Raw genomic sequence first — 22,275 nt, forward strand, 5'->3', positions numbered from 1 at the left:
AGATTTATTTTTAATTAGTCCCTGAACTTTCGTGCCTCCAAGTTTTCATGAGTGAGGTTCCTTATTACATTTCTCTACAGTGGTCATTCCGGAGATGACAGGGAGCCTCCTAAGGAAGCTGACGCACAGGGGAGCCGTCGGAGAGGACCCAGCCTGGGGTCCCGCGGCCAGCATGTGGGGTGACACACATCTGGGGCTCGTGTGGGGGACACACCCCCCTCCAGCCTTTCAGAGACCGACGGATCAGCACATGCCTACCTCCTGTACGCAAACTGGACACGCGGGGCTCTGGGGGTCTCCCTGAGATGGAGCTGGAGGAGGGGGCAGGGAGGGAAAGAAGGAAGTGCATTTTCAGGCAGCCCATCGTGAAATGACAGCGCAGCCTCGGTCGGGGGCCACCTAGGAGACATCCCTGCCTCCTGTAGCTCATTAGGATTAAACGCTTGCTGCTGTACACCCATGATGGTTAATTTTGTGTGTCCACTGGTCATGTGCACCCAGACATTTGTTCACACGTTACTCTGGGTGTGTTTGGGAGGATGTTTCCAAATGAGATGAGCTATCTGAATGGGCTGACAGACTAAAGCAGATTGCCCTCCCCAGCGTGTATGTATATGGGGCGGGGGAGCTCATCCAGTCCATTGGAGGCCCCAACAGAACAAAAGGCTGAGTAAGGGAGAATTCACTCTCTCGCTTGGCTTGTCTTCCAGCTGGGACTGCCACCTTCACTTGCCTGTGGACTTGGCCTTGGACTGGGACTTTCCCCACTGACTCCCTTGGGTCTGCCAGCTTGTCTTGCCGAATGCCAATCCTAGGATGTCTCAGCTTCCCGTAACTGACTGAGCCAATGCTTTACAATAAATCCCTTTACATACATACTATAATATATATATGTGTGTATGTATATGTATACACTATTTTTAAAAATATAAAATACATAAATATTTATATATAATATATAACCTATTATTTGATTATCTATAATATATATTACATATACATAGGACATATTCTACATTATATATACCATTTCTCTAGAGAGCCCTGACACCATTTCCTTTCTGAGCCTGCGCTGACGGGCTCTGAATTCAAATCACCGGCGTGGACACCAGAAGACCAATGACACACATCCAGTGATCGGATCTTAATTAGCCCCAGAGACTGTGAGAAATGGGAAAGCAGCTCAGCCTCCCCTGGGTAGGCAGGAATCAGCATCTGTCCCGCCAGAGCCAGGGTGGGGTGGCCTCTGGGATGTGAGACCCCGGAGTCCTCCGCGTGCCTCCGCCCAGCCCACATGGATCTGGCTGTGGCTCAGGGGCCGGCAGAGGCGGTCTAGCTCCCGTAGGCTCTCCCGAGCCCCCAGGTGTTCAAGGCAACCTGACGGGGCATCTACTCAGCACCTCCCTAATACACAGGTGTCGGGAGGAGGAGGGTAGTAATCGAGTGAGTGTGTAGTGGAGTTAAAAAAGGAAAGCGGTTTTTACCCGTGGCTGTTATATGATCGAGACGGCTCATAAAGATGGAGCAGAACAGGAAAACACGGTGAATGTACCACCTCATCTCCTGACCAATTAAAACATATTTATTACACACTGGATTTTTAAATGTGCTCGTATGGGTCCATTATGGAAAAACTTCAGAAGATGGTATTTTGGAAAACACGGATTCGGTTTCATAGGCGGCTGCCCGCTGGCCATGTCGCTTCGGAATCCAAGAACACGAAGAGAAAGGGGTGAGGCGGCATAGGACACCCCCGCAATCGGAGCCCAGGGTCCCCTGGTTCGTTAACAAATAGCTTGATTTTGATTTTTAATTGCTCGTGTAATCTACACTTCAACATTGTCGTAATGGATGTTTATTTTGGTGATTTAGAACGTGTAACACTTTCTGCTCTATTCAAATGCACGAGTATAAGCATTTTCCAACTTCTTTGTTCTTTGATAAAAAGGAAATTGATCTTTATCTGGTTACCATTCTGCCTTTTAAACACAGCAAATGCTGTTTCTGAGGGGGGCTGGCGGTGTGATGTTTCCATGGCTTCTGTCATTTTCTCCCTTATTCTGGGAAGTTTCCGGAATGCCTCTGTCCACAGCCCTGTCTTGCTTCTCTCAGCGTCTCCAAAGACTATGGTCACACACCTCAGAACTTTGTGAAGCAGAGGAAGTGGAAATTTGGAGGAGAAATAACCTTTATCAGGCTTTCAAGCTTCAAAAAAGCGATATCCATTTGCATCCACCCGTGTTCAGTGGGACTCCTGCCAGGTTTGGTCCTGCTTTACTGGAAATATTCTGCAGAGTGTCTACCATTGCTGATGGGCCAGCTGATGAGAGTCGGGTCCCACGGGGTCAGCAAAACTCCTGGTTGGGAGGCACTGCCTTTTCTTTCCTAACCCACACTTCCTGGGAGGGCAGACTCTGCTGCGGTGAGCCACCAGCCACATGGTAAGCTTGACCCAGGGGCCTGGGTCTACAGCTAATAAAAGGACAGTACACAGGACATGCCTGGCCAGGTGTCCACACTCCTGCAGACAGCCTAACAATGGGTGCCCCAGGAAGTGGACTGCCTCCCACTTCTTGGCATCTGTGCCCCCTCCTTCCCCAACTACCGTCACAACCCAACCTGGGGAAGAAAGTGGACATCGGTGTGATCTCAGAAGGCCAAATATCTGAGCTGCCTCATTCTGAGCCCAATCACTGGGAAGACCTCACTGAAAAGGGGACATTGGTGCTAAACTCTGAAAATGAAGGAACAAGCCCAATGTACCTGTCAGGCAGAGAAGTGCAAAGGCCCTGAGGCAGACACTCAGGACCCCCTCACTGAGCTCTGGGGGAGAGAGTCTCCCATCTGAAACTGTCATATCCTGGCTTCCAATGGGCTCATGTGTACAGGTTGCCTTTCCAAAAGGACCGCAGGTTCCCTGGGGGAGGGTCCATGTTCCTCACTGCCCTTGTCCCCTCCAGACCACCCAACACAGTCCAGAGACTACAGGAAGAAGCTCACTCACTTATTCTCAAGTTTGTTCTGACATTCAAGCTTTCAAATAAATTTATTGTGTCCCTATTACGTGTTAGGGGCTATGGTAGGCCCTAGGGTTCTAGAAAGTACAGTGATTAAAAACATGGACAATATTGCAACCGTCACATTTGACTTGGTGGAAGACAAGTAGCGCCTAAGGAAATGAACCACTGAACTGAACAAGATAATTTCAGGAAGTGCTAAGTTTAGGAAGAAAATTGAACAAGGGGCATGAGGGATATTTTAGACGGGGTAATCAGACATGGTCTCTCTGAAGCGCTCCCATGCAAGCTAAGCTCCCAGTGACCGCCTGGAGGAAGAGCATTCCAGGGGGACAGCATGGTGGGTACAAAGGCACTGCGGTAGGAATTGGCTCTCTGCACTGGGGGAGCCCAAAGAAGGCCATGGGGTTGGAGAGAGATGCAGATGAAGAATGATGCAAGATGGGTCAGATCCCACAGGGCCGGGGGGAGGGAGCGAACAGGTGCCTTGTCTCAGCGGCTCTCTCTCTGCCGTGGATGACTCTAGGAGAGAAGGGCTCTGCCGGCTGGGAGGGATGGACGATGGTGAGGCTTAACCGTGCCTCGGCCATGAATAAAGATGGCAGCCCACGGCTCGCTGCCGCCCCATTCTCAGGGCTCCCCTCTCAGTGTCAGGGAGATTTGCGGGCACCAGGTGAGGTTCCAGGTGAGGTCCTCCTTCTCTTTAACCACACGCTGCACATGAGGCCCACATGCACTAAATATCCTGCACAACCCTGAGCTTTATTGATTCCTGGGGAAATAGACCACAATTATTTTTGAAAATAGATGGCATATTTGTCTATCCTCTGAAGCAGCTCATACTCCAATAGATAAAGTGTCAGGAGAAAAATCAAAGAAAATGGAGGTGTCCATATCTCAGATAGATTTTTTTTTTTTTTTTTTGTATTGGCAATGTGCAAACAACTAGCAGAAAAGCTAAAAAAAAAAAAAAAAAGAAGAAGAAGAAGAAGAAAGAAAGAACGAAAGAACAAAAAAGAAAAACAGAAAGAAAGAAAAGAAAAATGACCAAGGGACAAGGCACACAGACCTCTAAAATATCCTCATTTCAAAGTGCTAGGAGGATGCAGAAACAGGAGAAATGACCACGTGGTGCAGCAGCCCCTTCACCTGTTTGATTAAGAGCACCTCCACTTTTCTTTTGAGGGGACTCAGCGCAGAGCCAGTCCTCCATCCTGGGCAGTGGGTTGCTGCCACCAGCCCGGCCTCTGGTGTGGGCCGGGAACCCCAGCTGGGAACCCAGGAAGGGAGCTCCCCTGTTCCCTTTCATACTCAGAGTCTGAGCCTGGCTCTCGAGCTTTGCACCTGCAGGGCCCCTGGTCAGTGCCAGGGCACGAGGGGTCCTGCTCCATTACACACGTCACCAAACCGACCCTGCGACCATGACCAAGCATCCTCCTCCTACACCCGGACCACAGGGCGGGGTTTGTGTGTACCCGCCCATCGCGGCTCAGGAGGGAGGCTGGCGCGCAGCGATGAACCGACGAACCGGGGCGGAAGGACCCTACGGGGTCCCCCACCGCAGCGGGGTCCGGCCTGGCCCACGGAGAGTGCGGCAGTGCTGGTGGCAACACAGGGGGTGACCCGGGCCCGGGAGCGTGGCCCCTGCTGGACGCTGCACACAGCGACGCACCCACGCTTCTCACCTGTGTGTATCCTCAGGTGCACCTTTAGGTGATGGGATGTCCGGAAGGTCTTCCCACAGTATGGGCAGTCCTTCATGGCCGAGCCCAGGCTCCTGTCTCGAAGCAGCGCGGGCTGCTGGACCCCGGCGGCTCTCCCAGCCTCCTCGCCGATGTCTGCAGCGGAGAAGAAACGTTCTCACATCACTTCAGCACGTCAGAAGCTGTTCGCACCAAAACTGCTAACACCACACAAAGTTAAACATGTCAATACTACACCTGTCTATTTCATTCTTTAAATCTGACAGAATGCTGACAATTCATGTATTTTCTTGTTATTCTCTTAAATTATTTCATCTTTCCCATCATCATTTTAAGCAGCATATGGTACCTTTATATTGAACTGAATTAAACAAGAAAAGAAACAGCTGTGTCAGCAGCTGGTTTGATTTCTTCTTTTGCTTAGTTTCTATTAAATATTTTTTTTCCAAAAGTTTAAAAATGTTGGTGTTTGTTGAATCTGATTAATTTGTAATATGGACTAGCTGGTGAGAGCTCGCTATAAGATCGAAATCACATTTGCATTATATCTAGCAACAAATGGGGAAAAAAATGTGTCTCGGCCGAGTCCCGAAGACATGCAGACATACAGTTATTTTGGGACAGGAAAGACAATTATCCACAACTGATCATTTCTTCCTTGTAGAGCTTGGTATCCATCGCGGGCTGCTGTAATCTTATGAAAGGGAGAAGAAAAAGTATGGAAATGCGATTCCACAATTAGCCCATGATAAACATATAGTGACATATTCAAAGTCATGTGCAGAAACTCAGCTGCAAAACTCCCATAAACTTCGAGCCGAGCAGTTAAATCTTTGTGCAGTGACTTGAGAACTTCCTCTGTAAAGTATCAATACAAATTTTCCTTCCTGCTGTTATTTGTTATGTAACCCAAACCATTAGAAAATGGAATAAAATTTACATACGGCTGCCTTCTGCACAGAAATGATGGGACATAATAGTAAATAAAACCGTGAAAATATCTAGTGGTTGGAGGATATGTTATTGCAATACCCGAGGCCCGACATCGCACTGCCAGAGAGGCGACATTCAGGGAGCAGGGTAGGAGCCGGGAATCTGCAGCTCTTGGGAGGGGAGGCACTGGAGCCCTCTCCTCGGGCCTCCCTGCAGAGCTGGAGGCTCACCCCTAGCACAGAACTCAAGCTCCTGGGGCTGCAGGGTCCTTGATGCCACTCCCAGCCCACCCTCTGGGCCCCACGGTGGATCTGCTAGGAGAACAAGGGGACCTTCTCAGATAATAAGCAGACCTATGAGTTCGGCAGAGAAGCAGAATAAATAAGATTTGTACCTTCCAAGCAATGGAAAATGCAAATTGCTTTTATTCTACAACATCCGTTCCTGGTGTTCTCCGCTAACAGCCAAAAGGGACAGACTTATAGGTTGTGCACAAGATGAAGGCAATCACATTTAATTCTTATTTGGATGTTGGCTCCAAGCAACCGTGGAAACCCTTGGCTTCAAGCATCCTCTCTGCATTTGGGTTAATACACAGCGATAGCATCACCCTGGAAAAGCTCTTTGAAGGCTCACTTTTGATCCCATGCTCTTCGACTCCTCCAACCAACCTTGGAAGAGCTGTTCAAAGGGTCTGTCTGCCCAGCAGTCTTTGCTCTCATAATTTTGCATGGATAACAGGACCGGGTCTACAGGCGTCTTAGAACCCAACCCACCTAGCACCAGCTTTCTGGTCAACCACATGAATGTGTTAAGGGGGTATTGAATCGGGGAGGGGGGGCACAAAATGATCTATTTTGCCACTTCATGGCAAACCAGTGCCCCCCTACAGTCATAGTGGGGTGCTCCACAGCCCACAGGTTAGGTCCACCAGGGGCTGCTGCCCAGGGAAACAATGGCCAGATGTCAACTTCAAGTCAACCACAACTTGGGTTGAAATAGTTGGAATGCTGTTTCCCATTCACCCTCCCACCTCCAACCACGCCAACCCCAAATGTGTTGCATTTGTCTCCCCAGCATTCTTCAGCTTTCCTTTTGTGGGATTGTGAGGTCAACTTAAAATCACAAAGAGCCAGCAAAACAAAGAGGCAGCCCATGGAATGGGAGAAGATATTCATAAATGACACCACAAACAAAGGGCTGATATCCAAGATCTATAGAGAATTCCTCATATTCAACACCCAAAAAACAGATAGTCATGTCAAAAAATGGACAGTATGCCTTCTCCAACGAAGACATACAAATGGCTAACAGACACATGAAAAACTAGCCATCAGGGAAATTCAACTCAAAACCACATTGAGATACCACCTTACACCAGCTAGAATGGCCAAAATTAACAAGACAGCAAACAAGTGTTGGAGAAGATGTGGAGAAAGGGGAACCCTCCTACAATGTTGGTGGGAATGCAAGTTGGTGCAGCCAGTTTGGAAAACAGTGTGGCGATTCCTTAAGAAATTAAAAATAGAGCTACTTATGAACCTGCCATTGTACCACTGGGTATTTAGCTCAAGGATACAGATGTAGTGAAAAGAAGGGCCACCTGTACCCCAACATTCATAGCATCAATGACCACGATAGCTAACTGTGGAAAGAGCGTAGATGCTCTTTAACATAAGAATGGATAAAGAAGATGTGGACCATATATACAATGGAATATTATTCGGCCATCAGAAAGGATGAATACCCAACTCTTGTATCAACATGAACAGGACTGGAGGAGATTATGCTGAGTGAAATAAGTCAAGCATAGAAAGTCAATTATCCTATGGTTTCACTTACTGGTGGGGCATAAGGAATAACATGGAGGACATTAGAAGAAGGAAAGGCAAACTGAATTGGGGTCAATCGGAGGGAGAGACAAAGCCTGAGAGACTGTGGACTCTGAGAAACAAACTGAGGGTTTTGGAGGGGAAGGAGGTGGGGGGTTGCATGAGCCTGGTGGTGGGTATTAAGGAGGGCACGTATTGCATGGAGCACTGGGTGTGGTGCATAAACAATGAATCTTGGAACATGAAACAAATAAAACAAAATTAAGATGTTAAAAAAAAAAAATCACAAAGAGCCTGATTAAAATTCCACCAAGTGCTCCCTGCAACAGAGTTAAGATACCCTATTTAAGGGAGGAGGCCGACAGCTGTCAGTTTGAATTATAAGCAGAACTAAGTGCCCCGGATGTTGGCTTCAGGACAGAGGTGGTAGGCAGGCGTGGACTGTTGACATTTAATTCCTGCAAAGCCCCATGTTGCACCACCTGCCCGAGACCCCCTTCCCCAGAGCCTTCCTCCAACAGAGCCCATTTGTGAGCCGTGGGAAGGTGGGAAGGAGAGAGCATGGAGGACAAACTTCTACTGTGGTTTACAGTGAGTCCTTGTCCCGGGCACGATAGACCAATACAGAGATATGGCCCACGTTCCAGTCTGGAAGGTTCTACAGAAGCTGAGGATGAGAAGGGCCTCACTCTACGTCAGTCTAAGTGATGGCCTGTATCTGTTTCCCTTTTATCTTTCTATCTTGGACATGTGTGGCCCAATAAAAAGAATAAATTTGTAAGATAAACAGCTTTCTTTGCAGATTTAAGAGTCTAATTTTCACTCTACACAGAAATGGTGTTTTATTTTTTGTTTTGTTCTGTTTTGTTTTGTTCGGAGGGCCAGAAGGCCTATGGCATTTACTCTTAGACTAATCCAACTAGAAAAAACAAACTCTGAGCTACGATGAAGGGGAGTTGTGGGTGGTCCCAGGAAGTGTCCGAGCAGCTGAACGCCAAAGACAACCGTGGCTGAGGAAGCCTGGTCACACCACACCCTCGAAGGGCCTGTGTGGGAGTGGGTACCCAAGCCCGGATGGGTAGCAGAGAGTACGGTGTGCCAGACTCGGTCCAACCACACTGGGAACCCAAGAGGACTCCTTCTCTACCCAGAGTATAAAAGCACAGAAGGCTGTGCTCCTGTGAGGCTGCCCAGAACAGAGCCCCCAGGCTTTCACTGTGGTCCCACAGCACTGGTCGCTTCATAGGACATGCTTAGAGATGGACCGGCCTTCCCAGCCTCTCCAGGACACAGGCAGTAGAAAGGAAGAAGCATCATAAAAAAGTCACATTGTCATCCTTCCTTGGACCATTTATGGATTGGTTTCAGCTTTTTTTTTTTTTCTTTTTAAGTCCTTTTCCTAAAACCGGCAGCATCTCTTCTCCCCTGATCAGACACTTGCTCTAAGTGTGTTGGGTAGATGGAAAGTGGTCAGCCTCAGACCTGTCATCTGCTCCTCCTAGCTTATCTGTGAAAGAAAGGCCAGTCCGTCCTGCTGACTCTAGAGGCCGGGGTGTCCCCAGGACCAGGCATCTGGCTGCAGACTGAGAGGCCAGATTTAGCTTGGGTGGGTTCTAAGCCTCATGTGATGGGGAAACGGCAGAGAAAGAACTCCAAGGGCTCCTGTTTCGTTTCTTGACCCCATTAAATATGAGCTCTATTCTTCAGAAATGGATGTCCTATGTGGATACAACAAATGATACTCCAGAGGGACACAGGGCATCTGTGTAACCCTTCGAGAGTTTTGACTTAGAACAAGTGAATTGCCCACTTGAATCAAAACCCCCACAAGCTTTCTCCTATTCCTACAAGCTGATATTGGCTTGCTGAGAAAGAGAAGCTAGACCTAATCACTGCAAGCTACATTTCAAGTATCAGTTATTGGGGGGCGAGGGGACATAAGACAAGGCCTTTCTAATTTTGTCATCTCAAGGTCAGACACCATGCCTCTCACATTTCCATCTGCTTATTCTAATCCTCCAAGTGTACAGCAAGGTTGGCCTAGATCAAGGGGACGTTAAGGTGCATTGCCTCCCCTGCCCCCCTTAGCATTCACAGGGGGAGGGTGGAAGAAAGGAAGACCCAGGGGGATTAAACACAGCACGGAACCTGTTAGAAGCCTCGTCTCCTCGGCTGAGCCACAGACCGGCAGCCTGGATAGACAAAGAATCAAATGCTTAGGAAGACAAACAACTTTCCAAAAGTTAAAGCCTAAACACACACAAAATACTACCAGCCGCTGTCTGAATCCATCCTCGAAGTTGGCTATCCAGCTGGACGTGAATATAATTTGAATTTACGGGGCCTCATTATACACTTAACCTTACATATATATGTCTGCAGTGTAAAAACTTAGTTAATGAAATAAATTTGTATTTTAAGGGTAGATTTCCCCCCAGGTTCTCTTTAAACACTGAGCTTCCTTGGTACATATTTAAAATAGGCTTGTTTGCCAAGAAGCCTGGCTTGGGAGTCAGGAGGTGGCATCTTTTCCTTCTGGGTTCCTAACGCTTGGCGGTCCTCGGGTAAATCCCTTCGCCCACCGCCTGCCCTGGTTCCGTCTAGCCCAGAGGATGGAACTCCCCGACCTTTCCCCTCCAGCTCCCTGGACTCCTGGAGTCCTGTCTTCTAGGCTATCTTCCCCCACTGCCCAGCCTAGCCTCATCCTTAGCCAAATGAGAGACCAGAGATGGGTCTCAGGGAACTGGGAGGGAAAAACCAATGAAAGAGACAGTCAGTTCCCCTAAATAGTCCCCCTGCCCCTACTTTCCCCAACCTCATTTGCAGTAAGCTGAGATCAGGTGGTAAGTCCCGGCCAATAGCTGGGGCTGACGCCTTGCCCTCCCTCTCTCCCCCTGCCTCGGTGGCCTTGCAACACAAGGGTTGGGGTGGCAAGAATCACAAACGATGGGGCACTGAGTCTCCAGAGGGCTGGCAGACACCCCACGCCAGACTTTGCACCAACAAGAGAAAGCCATGGAGATTTGGAGAGCCGTCATCATCGGAGGCCACGGGGGACGACCCAGGCAGCACCCTCCTCTCCTGTTCAGGGGCTTAGTCCCAGTCCCACAGGCGGTCTCACCGACTCACAGAACCGACCCGGTTGGGGGGGGGTGCGGGCGGGAGACCAAAAGGGACAGAGCGGAGACAGAAAACTGAAAGCAAAGAGAGGGCTCCTCTCAAAGTGTGCATGTATGCCTGTTCTCACTCCATCCTGCCAAGCTGTGGCCTCAGCCTTCACGAGTCCAGAAGCAGATCTCGGGAAGACTTCCGTTAAAAGACACGACAAGGCTGCTGAGCCTGCTGCGGAGTCCACAGAGGGACCGAAGAGATCTCCCGGCAACCGCACGCAGCTAGGGGCGCTGTCTGGACACCTGAGCACTTAGTACTTCATGACACAAAATGCCGTGGCATTTTAATTTCTAGGGAACTTCCTGTGTAACAGAAAATGCGTTTTCCCAGGTGAGTTGTGTAGTTAATTCTGAGAGTCTGCCTTGTGCAAAGAGCATCTCAGAAGCACGGCTCTCGCTTCATTAATGAAGAAGAAAACTATTTGGGGAGTCGAAGGGGTGAGCAGAACACGGAAAAATTGCATCTTTTTTAATTCCTTTGCCCGCAGATACCGGCACTTTAAAATCTTTCCAGGAGAAAAACAAAAACAAAAACAAAAAACTAATGCCTTGGAGAAGGTCCGAGGGAATGTATATACCTCCTCTCCAAAGCTTAACACTTTCCCTTGTTTTGAAAACTTTTAAAAATAACAGACCCAGATAGAACAGTGATTGCTGTGGTAGAGATGCCTGGTTCAGGGAAGACTTCCTTTTAGTTTAAAAAAAATGATTTTAAGGGGCGCCTGGGTGGCTCAGTGTGTTGAGCCACTGCCTTCGGCTCAGGTCATGATCTCTGGGTCCTGGGATCGAGTCCCACATCGGACTCTGCTCAGCAGGGAGCCTGCTTCCCTTCCTCTCTCTCTGCCTGCCTCTCTGCCTACTTGTGATCTCTCTCTGTCAAATAAATAAATAAAATCTTTAAAAAAAAAAAAGATTTTAAATTAGTGGTATGCAGAAAAATTGGAACGTTTCTGCAAATAATTCTGCTTAACTCTTGGGAGACGAAACTTGCGTCCCGAGTCAGTATTAATCTGGTGTCTCTGGTTCATCGGAGTTCTCCGTTACGATGCCATATATAGTCATGTTAAACAGTTAGGCATTAGTATGGACTGGTCAAAGTATTTGTTTAAAGAGAGAGCTATTTTAGAAAAGGATGTCCACTTGTGGAAGGTCAGTTCCCTATGGGCTCTTAGGACTAGAGCCAGGGCAGGGCTCCCTGGCAAGCCTAGCACATGGGAGCTGAACCCCGTGCATAAAGGGGGAGAGGGGGAGAGGTGAAACATTCTCTGCTGCTTCCTTTTCTCACCTTCAACGCAAGCTCAAAACCGTGCAGAGCTCCATTTGCTTTTGGCAAGACAGGATTTCTGGAATTGGGGAAATAGGTCATTAAAAGGGCTACAATTTGGAGAGAGAGAAAATATAAGATACTAGGATCTCAAATAGCTTCTCTAAAGCAACATTTTGATGAGTTAAGTGAAAATGAATCAGAAACACATGGATTAAATTTCCCTTAAAATACACAAGGGCTTCAAAATCAAGCTCTGTGGGCCAAATGTGTTTCTGGTTTTACCAAGCCTAGAGCCCTTTCTTAATTGTCTGGCAGGGGAGTGTGTGGGACACCCCCGCTGGTGATTGGGCCACCCATGGGGTCTCTTCCCTTTGGCACTGAGCGATGCTGCTGTCGACAACCACATTGCCAGCCCTCCCCAGGCCCTCAGGGCCGGCGATGGGCAGGCGCTTTTCGTCCCCAACCTGGGGGCTGTGACTGACCATGGCTGCGGCAGGCAGCATGTGGGCCTCCCAGAAGTGACCTACAAGACATTATCAGTGGGATGGGTCTCCCGGGGCTCTGCACACCCCTCTCTTCCCTCAGGCCCGGCCAGGGACCCGAGAGGACCCATCCCAGAGACGGTGAAGGGGCCCAGTGCAGAATGGGATCATCTGTGAACCCAACCGGGTAAGGAGAACCAGGCAGGAGACTGAGTCTGGGGACCGCCGGCCGGCAGGGAGCCGCCACCTCCAGAGAAAAGCCGGGTTATGAGCAGACGGGCAGGCCACTGGTTCTACCCCTAACTCTTTCTCATGGCCTGCAACGCCCCTTCCTACGTGCCCCCCACAACTGCGCTGACCTCCTCAGACTCCCGACTGTACTCCAGACCATTTTCTCTTCTCCTCAAGCTCTCCCAGCTGGCACCCAACTTAGAGGTTTTTTTTTGTTTTTTTTTTTTAAGATTTTATTTATTTATTTGTCAGAGAGAGAGAGAGAGAGAAAGAGAGCACAGGCAGAGTGGCAGGCAGAGTCAGAGGGAGAGGCAGGCTCCCTGCGGGGCAAGGAGCCCGATGTGGGACTCGATCCCAGGATGCTGGGATCATGACCTGAGCCAAAGGCAGCTGCTTAACCAACTGAGCCACCCAGGCGTCCCCCAACTTAGAGTTTTGCTCCTGCTGTCCCTCCATCCGGGATTCTCTTTCCCCAGAACTCACAGGGAGACCCACATTCGGGCTTTGGTCCCAAAGGTGAAGGGGTCTCTGATCACGTCATCCGAAGACCCGCACACCTCCCAAGGCCCCACATGCACTTTCTCTGGCTTCTTCCTTCATAGCATCCAACTACCACCCCTTGCAGATACGAAGGGACCTATGCATTGTCTGCTTACCACCTGTCCCCTCCCCAGAACATGGGTGCACACGAACATGGGCCATTTACTGCCGTGTGGCCTTGTATCGCCGCCTGTGGTTGGCCCTCAGCTCAAAGCAGGAGCTCCACACACGCTTTTTTTTTTTTTTTAACTGTACATTTTTCTATAAAGAATCAGAGGAGGAAAACAAGTTGAAATTCGGAGGCCTCAAGAGGGAGACTGCATTGAATAGCCTGGGAGAACCTGACCCAGGGCAGCAGCAAAACACCAGAAATGCCCCCCAAGGGCTCAGCATCTTAAGGAGCTGGAATGTGATGCCAGCAGAGTGCACAGGAGGTCAGGGGCATGCCGGAAGCCTTCCTGGAGGAGGTGGGCTGGGCGGGGGAAGAAACTCCCAGCTCCCTCTCCAAGCAGGTGGAAGGAACCACGAACACACACTGAGAATCAGCAAGGCCACAGGTGGGTTTTCTAGAAGATGGGGACATGGTGCTAAGGCGCCATCCACTATTTCCCTTGCCCACTTTCTGGCTTTTAAAGAAAGATCTCACTGGCATGAGAAGAATTAGCGCCCCCCATGCATAAAGAGAACTTAATTGGTAGAAGAATACAGTGAAACAGATATTTTTAAAGTAATCCACGTTCCAATGACTATTGTAGTTATTGTAAATATTTGTTATGCCTTTTTTCCATCATTTAAATGAAGTACTCCTTTCTTAAAAAAAAAAAAAAAAGAAAAAAGAAAGAAAACTGTAGAAACCTCTATTTTCAGTAAGGCATAAATTCCCAAAAGATTTCTACATCATTTATTTTCTTTATAAGAAAAAAAAAAAACTATAGCTTTTAAGATCCTCTTAAGATAATTTACAGCCCCTTCATTTGATTGTGGGGGGGGGGCGGTGGGGAGGCTAGGGAGAAGACCAGAGGAGATGTCTTTGGCTGCTGGTAGGTTTCAAGGAATTCTTACCAAAATGACATCGACCGCAGGTTGGACTGATCTTTTTTAAAATGCACTTGGTCAGTCGCCATAACTTGTGGGGCTGAGTTTTCTCTTGGGATCTGAGTGCACGGAAAGGAGAAGGCATGATTTGGAGATAACGTCTCCCCTGGAGACATGTTTTGCCATATTCTTTTTTAAACAAAGAAGACATCTTAAGCACCTTGCAATATCTTTCATTTAATCGTTGGCAGAAGGCAAGTCCCCGATGAACGCTGGCCTGTGTCTTTCTCTTTAACCAGCTGAGTGATCCAAGCTTTTAATATAGCCGTTCCAATTATTGTAAAAGTCATCTAGTACCTTATAACCACAAATATTGACAGTTTATTGCACAACACATTCCTGACATTTGAAGGTCACACCATACATAATACATACTCTTTTATAAAAGTGTCTGGAACAAAGAGATACATGATAAGCAATTACTTCTCCCGGCTTGTATGTATGTACAGTGCGGGCTGACTTGAGGTTGCTTGGGAAGAACATGCACCATTTTAAATAATCTATTGAGGCAGCATGGAGGCAGTCATGATGGATAATTATGAAATGGCTCGTGGACACGCTGCCGTCGGATTGGCTGGCCGGGCCGTGGGGTCTGGGCGATTCTCCTCCTCCGAGCTTCAGGTCACAATGCCACTTGGCCGTGGAGAGCCCTGCCTCACTTCGCCCTCGGCTTTTCCCCGCAAAGCCACCAAGCATAACGGAGTCACAATATGTTCTTGTTTTTCAGACCAGTCCGCACGCAGCGGAAAGGAATTTTAAAAATCCGCCAGGTCTGCTTCAAGGGGAACCCTCCTGTCCCCCAGCCTCCTGACCGTGGCCACAGTCCTCATCTCACAGCCATCACGTTGCCACCACGCTGCCCGGCCCCAGGACCGTGGCATCTGCAAGGATACGTGGCTGCCAGGCCCGGGTAAAAGCCGGAGTGTGGAGGGTGCTCCAAAAATCTGGGACAGGGCAAGGTCGTGCAGATCTCCAGAGGAACATTCTGAGCTGGAAAGTGCCTTACACTGTTCCCTCCTCCGTCTCATCCCTACTTGTCCTTCTAGCCCTAAGTATGACAGAAAGGGTCCAGCCACACCCTAAGCAGAAACAGTTCCCAGTCCAAGGCTTCAGGTCAAAACCAAGTTCCACCGATTCTTAGAATTGTGTTTCTGGGTGAATTACATAAAACCTCTCTGAGGCTCGGTTTCCTTAACTGCAAAACAGGGGGCAGACATGACGGCTCATAGCATGGTTCCTGGTGCAGGATATGCCCCAATGAATGGTAGCTTTTAATAGGAATGTTGCCAAAGGGACCTGTCCTGTGCCACGATGGCATAGTGGGGACAGCAGAGGCCTGTGGCTTTAGGGCTCTCCTCTCCCCACGAGCCTGAAGCTTTGGAACCAGACACATCCCCAAGGTCAAGAATGACGGACAATGTTCCTTTCCTCAAAGTCCGGGGTGGTGCAATTTCCCCAAAGCTCTGAAGACCCAGGAAATTCTCTCAAGTTAACAGAGAAAAGCAATTCAGGCTGCAGGCGAGCCTCACATAGATGACAATCTTTAATCACAGATGACGCGGCAGGTCATTAGAACCTACACCAGACTCCCTTCCAAATAATACTAACGGCTACGGTTTGGGGAGAAAAAACAAAAATACACACACACACACATGCACACATAAATGCAAATACATATATATATATATATATTTAGAACGGTATTAAAATAAATAATCAGCAAATTCTCAAGATAATCAAAAGGGCTTCGAAGAGTAATTTTATTTTGATTTCCAGAATGAAGGCCCTGAAATTTAAGACACGAGACCAAAATGATTTCTATAAAGATGACGTGTTTATTAGCATTAAATCCCAGGGAAGGGGGCTTCCTTATAAAGAACACATTTTTGCATCTGAAAGGCATGCCTGTTAGAATGTGTGTGTTTCTTTAAGAAGCTATTCTGTTTTAGAGGGTAGCGGGTAACATAGGGCGTCACGTGATCCGGAGGTTGCTATGGTAAATATGCATTTTTTATTGAAGAGTAAACAGTGGCAGAAAACAAGTGTCAGTTGCCAGCTCTGAAGTTACTGCCATTTTTGAGCCTCACTGACTTCTTCCAGCCCTTTTAATTTGAGAACCTTTATCAGAAAAACACTATCACTGAATCAAAATTAAAATTTTTTTGAGCAAATGCTAAACCTTTCAAAACCCTGTAATAATAATTACTTTGGATGACATATAAAAATTAGCAAAAAAAAAAAAATAATCATAATAATCTCTCCTGTTCTGTTCATCTCAGCACATAGATCTTTCTGGAGATCTGTTGTTCAGCGGGTGCAACTCCAAAAAGCAAAACCTTTGGCCTTGGCTCAGGCCACAGAGCAGAGGAGCCAAAGCTATGGCCGAGGCTACCCCACTGTCCATTCTCTTGGTACCTGCAGGCAAAACAAAGCCAGACGCCCTGGGGAATGGTTCTCCCTGTCCCGTGTCCTTATGCGGCGAGGCAAGGCTACTGGAAAGGCAGGGGACGGTTGCAAATATGGCTAGGGCACTTTTAGCAAAGTTTTCACTGTTTCCCCTCTTGCGGGAATTGGGAAGAGCCTGGCAGTTCTCGATATCTGCTTGGGTGACCTTACCCAGTGATGTATCGGGCGTGTTACCGGAGAGCAACCAGTTCAATCCTGAGCGAGGCTTCCGCTGCTTTTCTGGCTGGGGGAAGAGCCTGGATTTCGTTCTTCCCTGATACCAGCTTTCCTTCCAGATGTGGCTGGCGGAGAACAAGGCTGCAGTTCCTCTTCCTCCACATCTGGCCTGTAGTAGGTGACACACCGCTCTTCACCCGACACACGAGCGCGGGAATGGTTCTTGAACAAATGAACTGACCCTAGCTCCCGGCAGAACCAGCTTCCTGGGTAGCGGCCTCTAACAGGAAGGTCAAGCCTGCTCTTTCTTCCTTTGATCGCAGATAAAAGTATCAAGTGTTGGCAAATTTCTCAAAGGGAACTTTCCAGACTCTGCGAATCCCACAGACGCGTCCAAAGGAATCCCGATAGGGGCCAAGGAGCAGACTAAGCAGGACAAGGGTGTCGTGTAACGAGCCCCCAAGGAGGAGGGGTGGCAACAAGAAGCCTCGTTTGTGGGGGACGGGGACAGCAGGCCAGAGCAGGGTGTCCGCGAGGCCTCCAGGCCGGCTCCGAGACTGCCTGGCCTGAAGGGACCAGCTCCCGACACTGCCATCTGTTGGACTCCAAGACCTGAGTTCAGGTTCTCCGTTTTGTGATTCCCGAGCACACTGTGACACCTCTGTGAGCCTGAGGCCCCTTGTGGGTACAACTACATAATCACTGGATAATGGTACATATCACAAAGGAAACGGAGCATCTCATGAAATAGTGGCTTTGCAAAGCCTTAATGCCCTTGACATCCCACAGAGTCGCCACGGCAGGGGAGGACCGTCACTGGCTTCTGGTCTGGCCCTGCCACTCCGGGTGCTGGGCAAATGTTTCCGAGCCTGGCCCAGCCTCCAAACACAGTTTGTAAAGTGGGAGGAATGGCACGTACTTTGCAATCTCTTGCAAAAACCAAATGAAATAGTATGAGGAAAAGGCATTAGGTAGATTCTCAACGAACAGTCCGCTCCTCTACCGAGATCCCAAACACTCACAACGCAGAAAACCAGGAGAACCCGGCAGGTAACGGTCCATCGAAGGGGATCGCCATGGGAGCCTGTCAAACGGCCAGCGATTCCCTCCCCAGGAATTCCCAGGAGGATTCACACTGCCAGACTGGGACGATCATGTCCCCCGTGCCAAATGCCATCAGTCACTGGGGTGGGGAATCCAAGCACGAGGCCCCATCACGCCTACATTTTCTAGTCCCTATGTCATAGCTTATACGCCACCTGTCGTCAAGGCACTGCCTAGACATGACCAACTTACTCCAAATGTCCCTTTGAGGTGAGCAGTGGGGGGTGGGGACTGGAGGAAAAACTCCAGGGAGGTTGAGGACTGGGATGATGGAGAGAGAGAGGACCAGACAGCCGTCTTGGGCGGCTCAGGCCTCCTCAAGCTTTGCTCCGTCTATCCACGAGACGGCCAGTATTAGGGGCGATGGGCAGCTGTGTCTAATCATCTCTGCCCTATCTGCCCACTGCAGCATGGAGACTGGAGCCCACACTCCCTCTGACCAGCCCAGGCACCGTCCTGGAAAAGTACACCCGAAGACGGAGGAAAAGCCTTGGAGTTGTCCTCTGGGCACAGGGCGGTGACCTGGGACTGAACGTATGACGTGAGCTGGAAACTTCCCTCAACAAGGCTTAGGGGGGCCCCACCCTGACCTGCTCTGGATCTGTCCAGAGGTATCCCCAGAACATCGTGAGAATCCCGGGCCCGCTCTCCTGGCTCTGGAGAAAGGCGAGAACCTTTTTCCTGATGAACCTCGGAAGCTCACCACACTCGGGTCCCACTTCAAAGCACCAACCCCAGACTCCAGGCCCACCACCACCCCCTGCTTGTCTGATTCATCCCACTCGATCTTGAGGGTTCCGCCCCAAGGACATTTCCTCTGGGAGATGTTTTCTGACTTTGGGATCACCCCAGAACCCAAGACTCACAATATCACCCAGAGTCTGGGACTTGGTCCACGAGCATGATGCCTGCCTCATTTCGGATGCTCCCTCTAGAAGGTCCACTCTTTTAAAGGATGGGACGGAGTTTAGTTTTCCACCTTTGTGTCTCTAAAGCTTCCCAGCACAGAACAGGTGCTCAGTAAATACTGAGCAACGTGTAAATAAAGGAAGTCATCATTTCCTTTTAAGTTCTTTGCTGGCCTCTGTGGACCTGCCAGATGACATCGCACTGCAGCCTGGTGGCCTGCGCTGGGGGGAATGGGCTGCAGCCAGCTCTCCCCCGAGGGGAGGGGAGACCCTGAGAGTCTGGCCTCTGCAGAGCCCCGCCTCCTGTCAGTCCAGCCACTTACCCTGGGGTGTCAGGGTACTCCTCCGGCCTCCCCTTGAGACCCTGCAAGGTTTCTACTGCCAGAGCCCGACTCCCATCAAGGGGAACAGAGCCTGCTCACCGGAGCCGCACCTGCCCCATTTGCTGTTCAAGATTTTTCACAATTTCTCTTGCCCCAAGGCCTTTCTTGTCCATGCCTGCCCCGGCCAGGACCCAGCACCTGTCTGCACAGACCTCAGACACTGGGTGTGGTTTGGGTGCTCCAGGAGCCCTGTCCTAGATGCTGGGGGGCAGGTAAAGGGGGCATGATTCAGGGGAACAGAATCTTGGGGTGCATGCAAGAAGCAGGGCAGGTGCTGGCCCCGGATGGCTGTGCTGCTGGGAGAGCAGAGGTCACGCCCCGGGGTAGCGCATCAGGCCGTCTGTTCTGTCTCTACTTCCTGCTGAGTGTCGGGGCCCGAGGAAAGAGTCTGCCCGGACATATGCTCCTGGGGAGGAGAGAGGGGGCTGCTCTGCACACACTACCTGACTGGGAAAGAGGGCTCTGCTTCCCCATCTGTGGGATGCTCCCTACATGCTCCTTTCCGTCAGCCTGGAACCCTGGCCCTGCAGGTGCTCAGAGCCTCCCACCCCTTCCCCTGTCCCCCTCCCAGCTCACCCCTTGGTGGGCATCACGCAGGGGTGACTGTTACGCTCGCTTCCCCCAGCAAATCTTTGGTCTGTCTGGTTTTCCCTTGGAATCCCCAGCCTCTAGCCAGGTGCCTGGCACATAGCAGGCAGGCGGTCTTTTTTGGACAAACAACAATTTGACAAGGTCGACGCCACGTTGCTAGATCGGATTCTGGTGACTTTTCCTTTCTCATGGAAAATCAGTTCCCGTGTTCTCTTTGGAGACTCTTCCTCAGGAATATTCCACGCAGTGCTACATTCACAACACATATTGTCCTGTGATGCTAATTTCTATCCCATAACCGAGAGAGACAACTAAGTGTTGCAAGGTTATTCAACACTCCTGCCCCTGATCCTCTGACTTCTCCTTAGGGGAAAATTGCACAGGAATACATTTCCTCATCTGTATGTTAAAGCATGGTTATAATCCACCTACTATGATTGCAATTTTGGGAATCAAAACGGAGATCCAAACAGCAGTGTGATCTACATTTTAGCCACATACATTATAATAAATTAAGTCAAAGAAAGAGTTCTGCATTAACTCTCGGTCTATTCCCTTAAAACCCTGTAAGAACAGCAGAGCCGCCCTCTGGAAGGAGGGCTGCCCGCCCAGCCTCGGGCCGCCACCCTGCCGCTGCCCCACAGCCCGGAAGGGGAGGTGACCGAGCCAGCTGCCAGGTGACAGCGGCGCTCAGCCCTGCGTGCTCTGAGCAGTGACTGAATCAGGCTGTGCACCACAGGTTCGAAGGCACAGTGCGGCTGCCTGCCATCCTTGGCCAAGGGCACGCGGAAGCCTCTGGAAAGTGGCAGGCAGTGTGGGCGGCATGCTGATGCAAGAGTCTGACGTGTTCGGACCCCGGAGCCGGGGACTTGGAGCCGGAGACAGACAGCACATGGTGCCCACCACCTTCATGTCCTAGCCTGAGTCCTTATCTGTACCTGGACCTCTGTTTCTGCTGCTGTGAAATGTGGGGACAGCACTCAGGGAGGTGGCAAACGTCCATCACACAGAGCGTCCACTTGCTAAATTTGGGTTCAGCGTTTACAAACGTGGGGCATTTCACCCCTAGCTTCACCGGGGAAACCAGGCCCACCACTGTCCCCAGGAGTCATGGCTGTTGGGCTGGGCAGAGGGGGTGCCTCCTCCCCACCAGGCCCCTCCCTCTGCCCTTCTACCTGGCTGTCCCCCCCCTGCCGTTGCCAGACACCCTTTCCACCCCTAAAGACGGCCTCAGTAACCTCGGTTGAGCAAATAAGGCAGAAGCCTCCAGACTAATTCCCATAATTATGATGGGCCTATTATTTCAAAGCCAGCGATGATTGTGGGGTCAGGTGCTCAGAGGAAGAGGGAGAGAAACATACTTTAAAGTGATAGCAAATATCCTTTGATTCTTTGCTATGATACCAAATTGCATCCAGAAATGCCGAGACATGCGCTCACAACCTTAGTCAGATTTCAAAGAGGGCTCAGCGGGAAGGGCAGTGATGAGAGAGAGAGAGAGAGAAGGAGCAAACAGGGAGCTACAATGTTTAAAGCCCCCTGTCCCAGGGCAGGGCTGCTGGGCCGAGCAAAGGGGGGACACTGGCACCCGCTGGGCCCGCCACACTGGCCTGGAGGCCTCGCACTCCCCACACCTGGCGTTCAGCTCTTTCGAAGGCAGGGACGGCCAACCTTCTTCTCCCTGCCTTGTCCAGTGCTCCTGCCCAGCCACATTCCCTGGCCTCCCGGCACACCCCCAGCCTCAGAACCTTTTCTGGATATTTCTACACAATGCCATGCTGCTCCGGCTTGCTCTCCAATTTTTCTTGTGTGTTTAGATTCCAACCTGCTTACCAAGAGCACCCCGTGGGTTCGCCTGTCTTGTCACCGCCTACAAAGCGGAGCGAAGGGCCGGCCCACAGAGTCACTCAATAAACACATGTTGGTTGACCTTTCCATTGTGAAAGACACTGCTATTATCTCCTCCAGGGCGTTCTTTGTAGGGCTTCCTCAAGGAGAAAAGCGGGTCTGACCAAGGGACTACAGTGCAGTAGACTCTCTGGCCTCGTTTCTGGCTCAGCTGGGGCCCCCACCTTTGCTCGGATGTGCATGTGTTCTTCCAGGGAACAGACATTCGCAGGGTGCGCCCTCTGAGCTTGGCACAGTGTTCTGGGGATGGGGACAGGGCGTGGGGTGGGAAGCAGGCGGGGTGGCCCGCACGGCACAGGGGGCATCAGGGACTCGGGCGGCGGGGGGCGACCTGTGCGTCCTGCAGTGAGGTGAGCAGTTCTTTCTCTGGTCCTCGCTTGTCGGGGAGAAGTAGGTCACAGCAAACATGGTGACAGAACCTGCTTTTCACTCCCTGACCTTGTCCCCTCTGGGAACAAATCTCTGCCCCGTATCGGTTCCTCAACCGGG

General features: G+C 50.2%; 1 protein-coding gene across 8 annotated transcripts in view; it reads right to left on the reverse strand.

Annotated features, from left to right (window-relative positions):
* The window catches only part of ZNF536 (zinc finger protein 536), a 422,501-nt gene that overhangs the window by 150,805 nt on the left and 249,421 nt on the right, over window positions 1–22,275 (reverse strand). For all 8 annotated transcript variants that reach the window (XM_032325334.1, XM_032325332.1, XM_032325329.1 and 5 more), the window contains one exon: window positions 4,703–4,855. In XM_032325334.1, the coding sequence (XP_032181225.1) occupies window positions 4,703–4,855 (153 nt within the window). The remainder of the gene's footprint in view (window positions 1–4,702; window positions 4,856–22,275) is intronic.

Source organism: Mustela erminea, chromosome 19 (genome assembly GCF_009829155.1).
Source record: "Mustela erminea isolate mMusErm1 chromosome 19, mMusErm1.Pri, whole genome shotgun sequence".
NCBI classification, from domain to species: domain Eukaryota; kingdom Metazoa; phylum Chordata; class Mammalia; order Carnivora; family Mustelidae; genus Mustela; species Mustela erminea.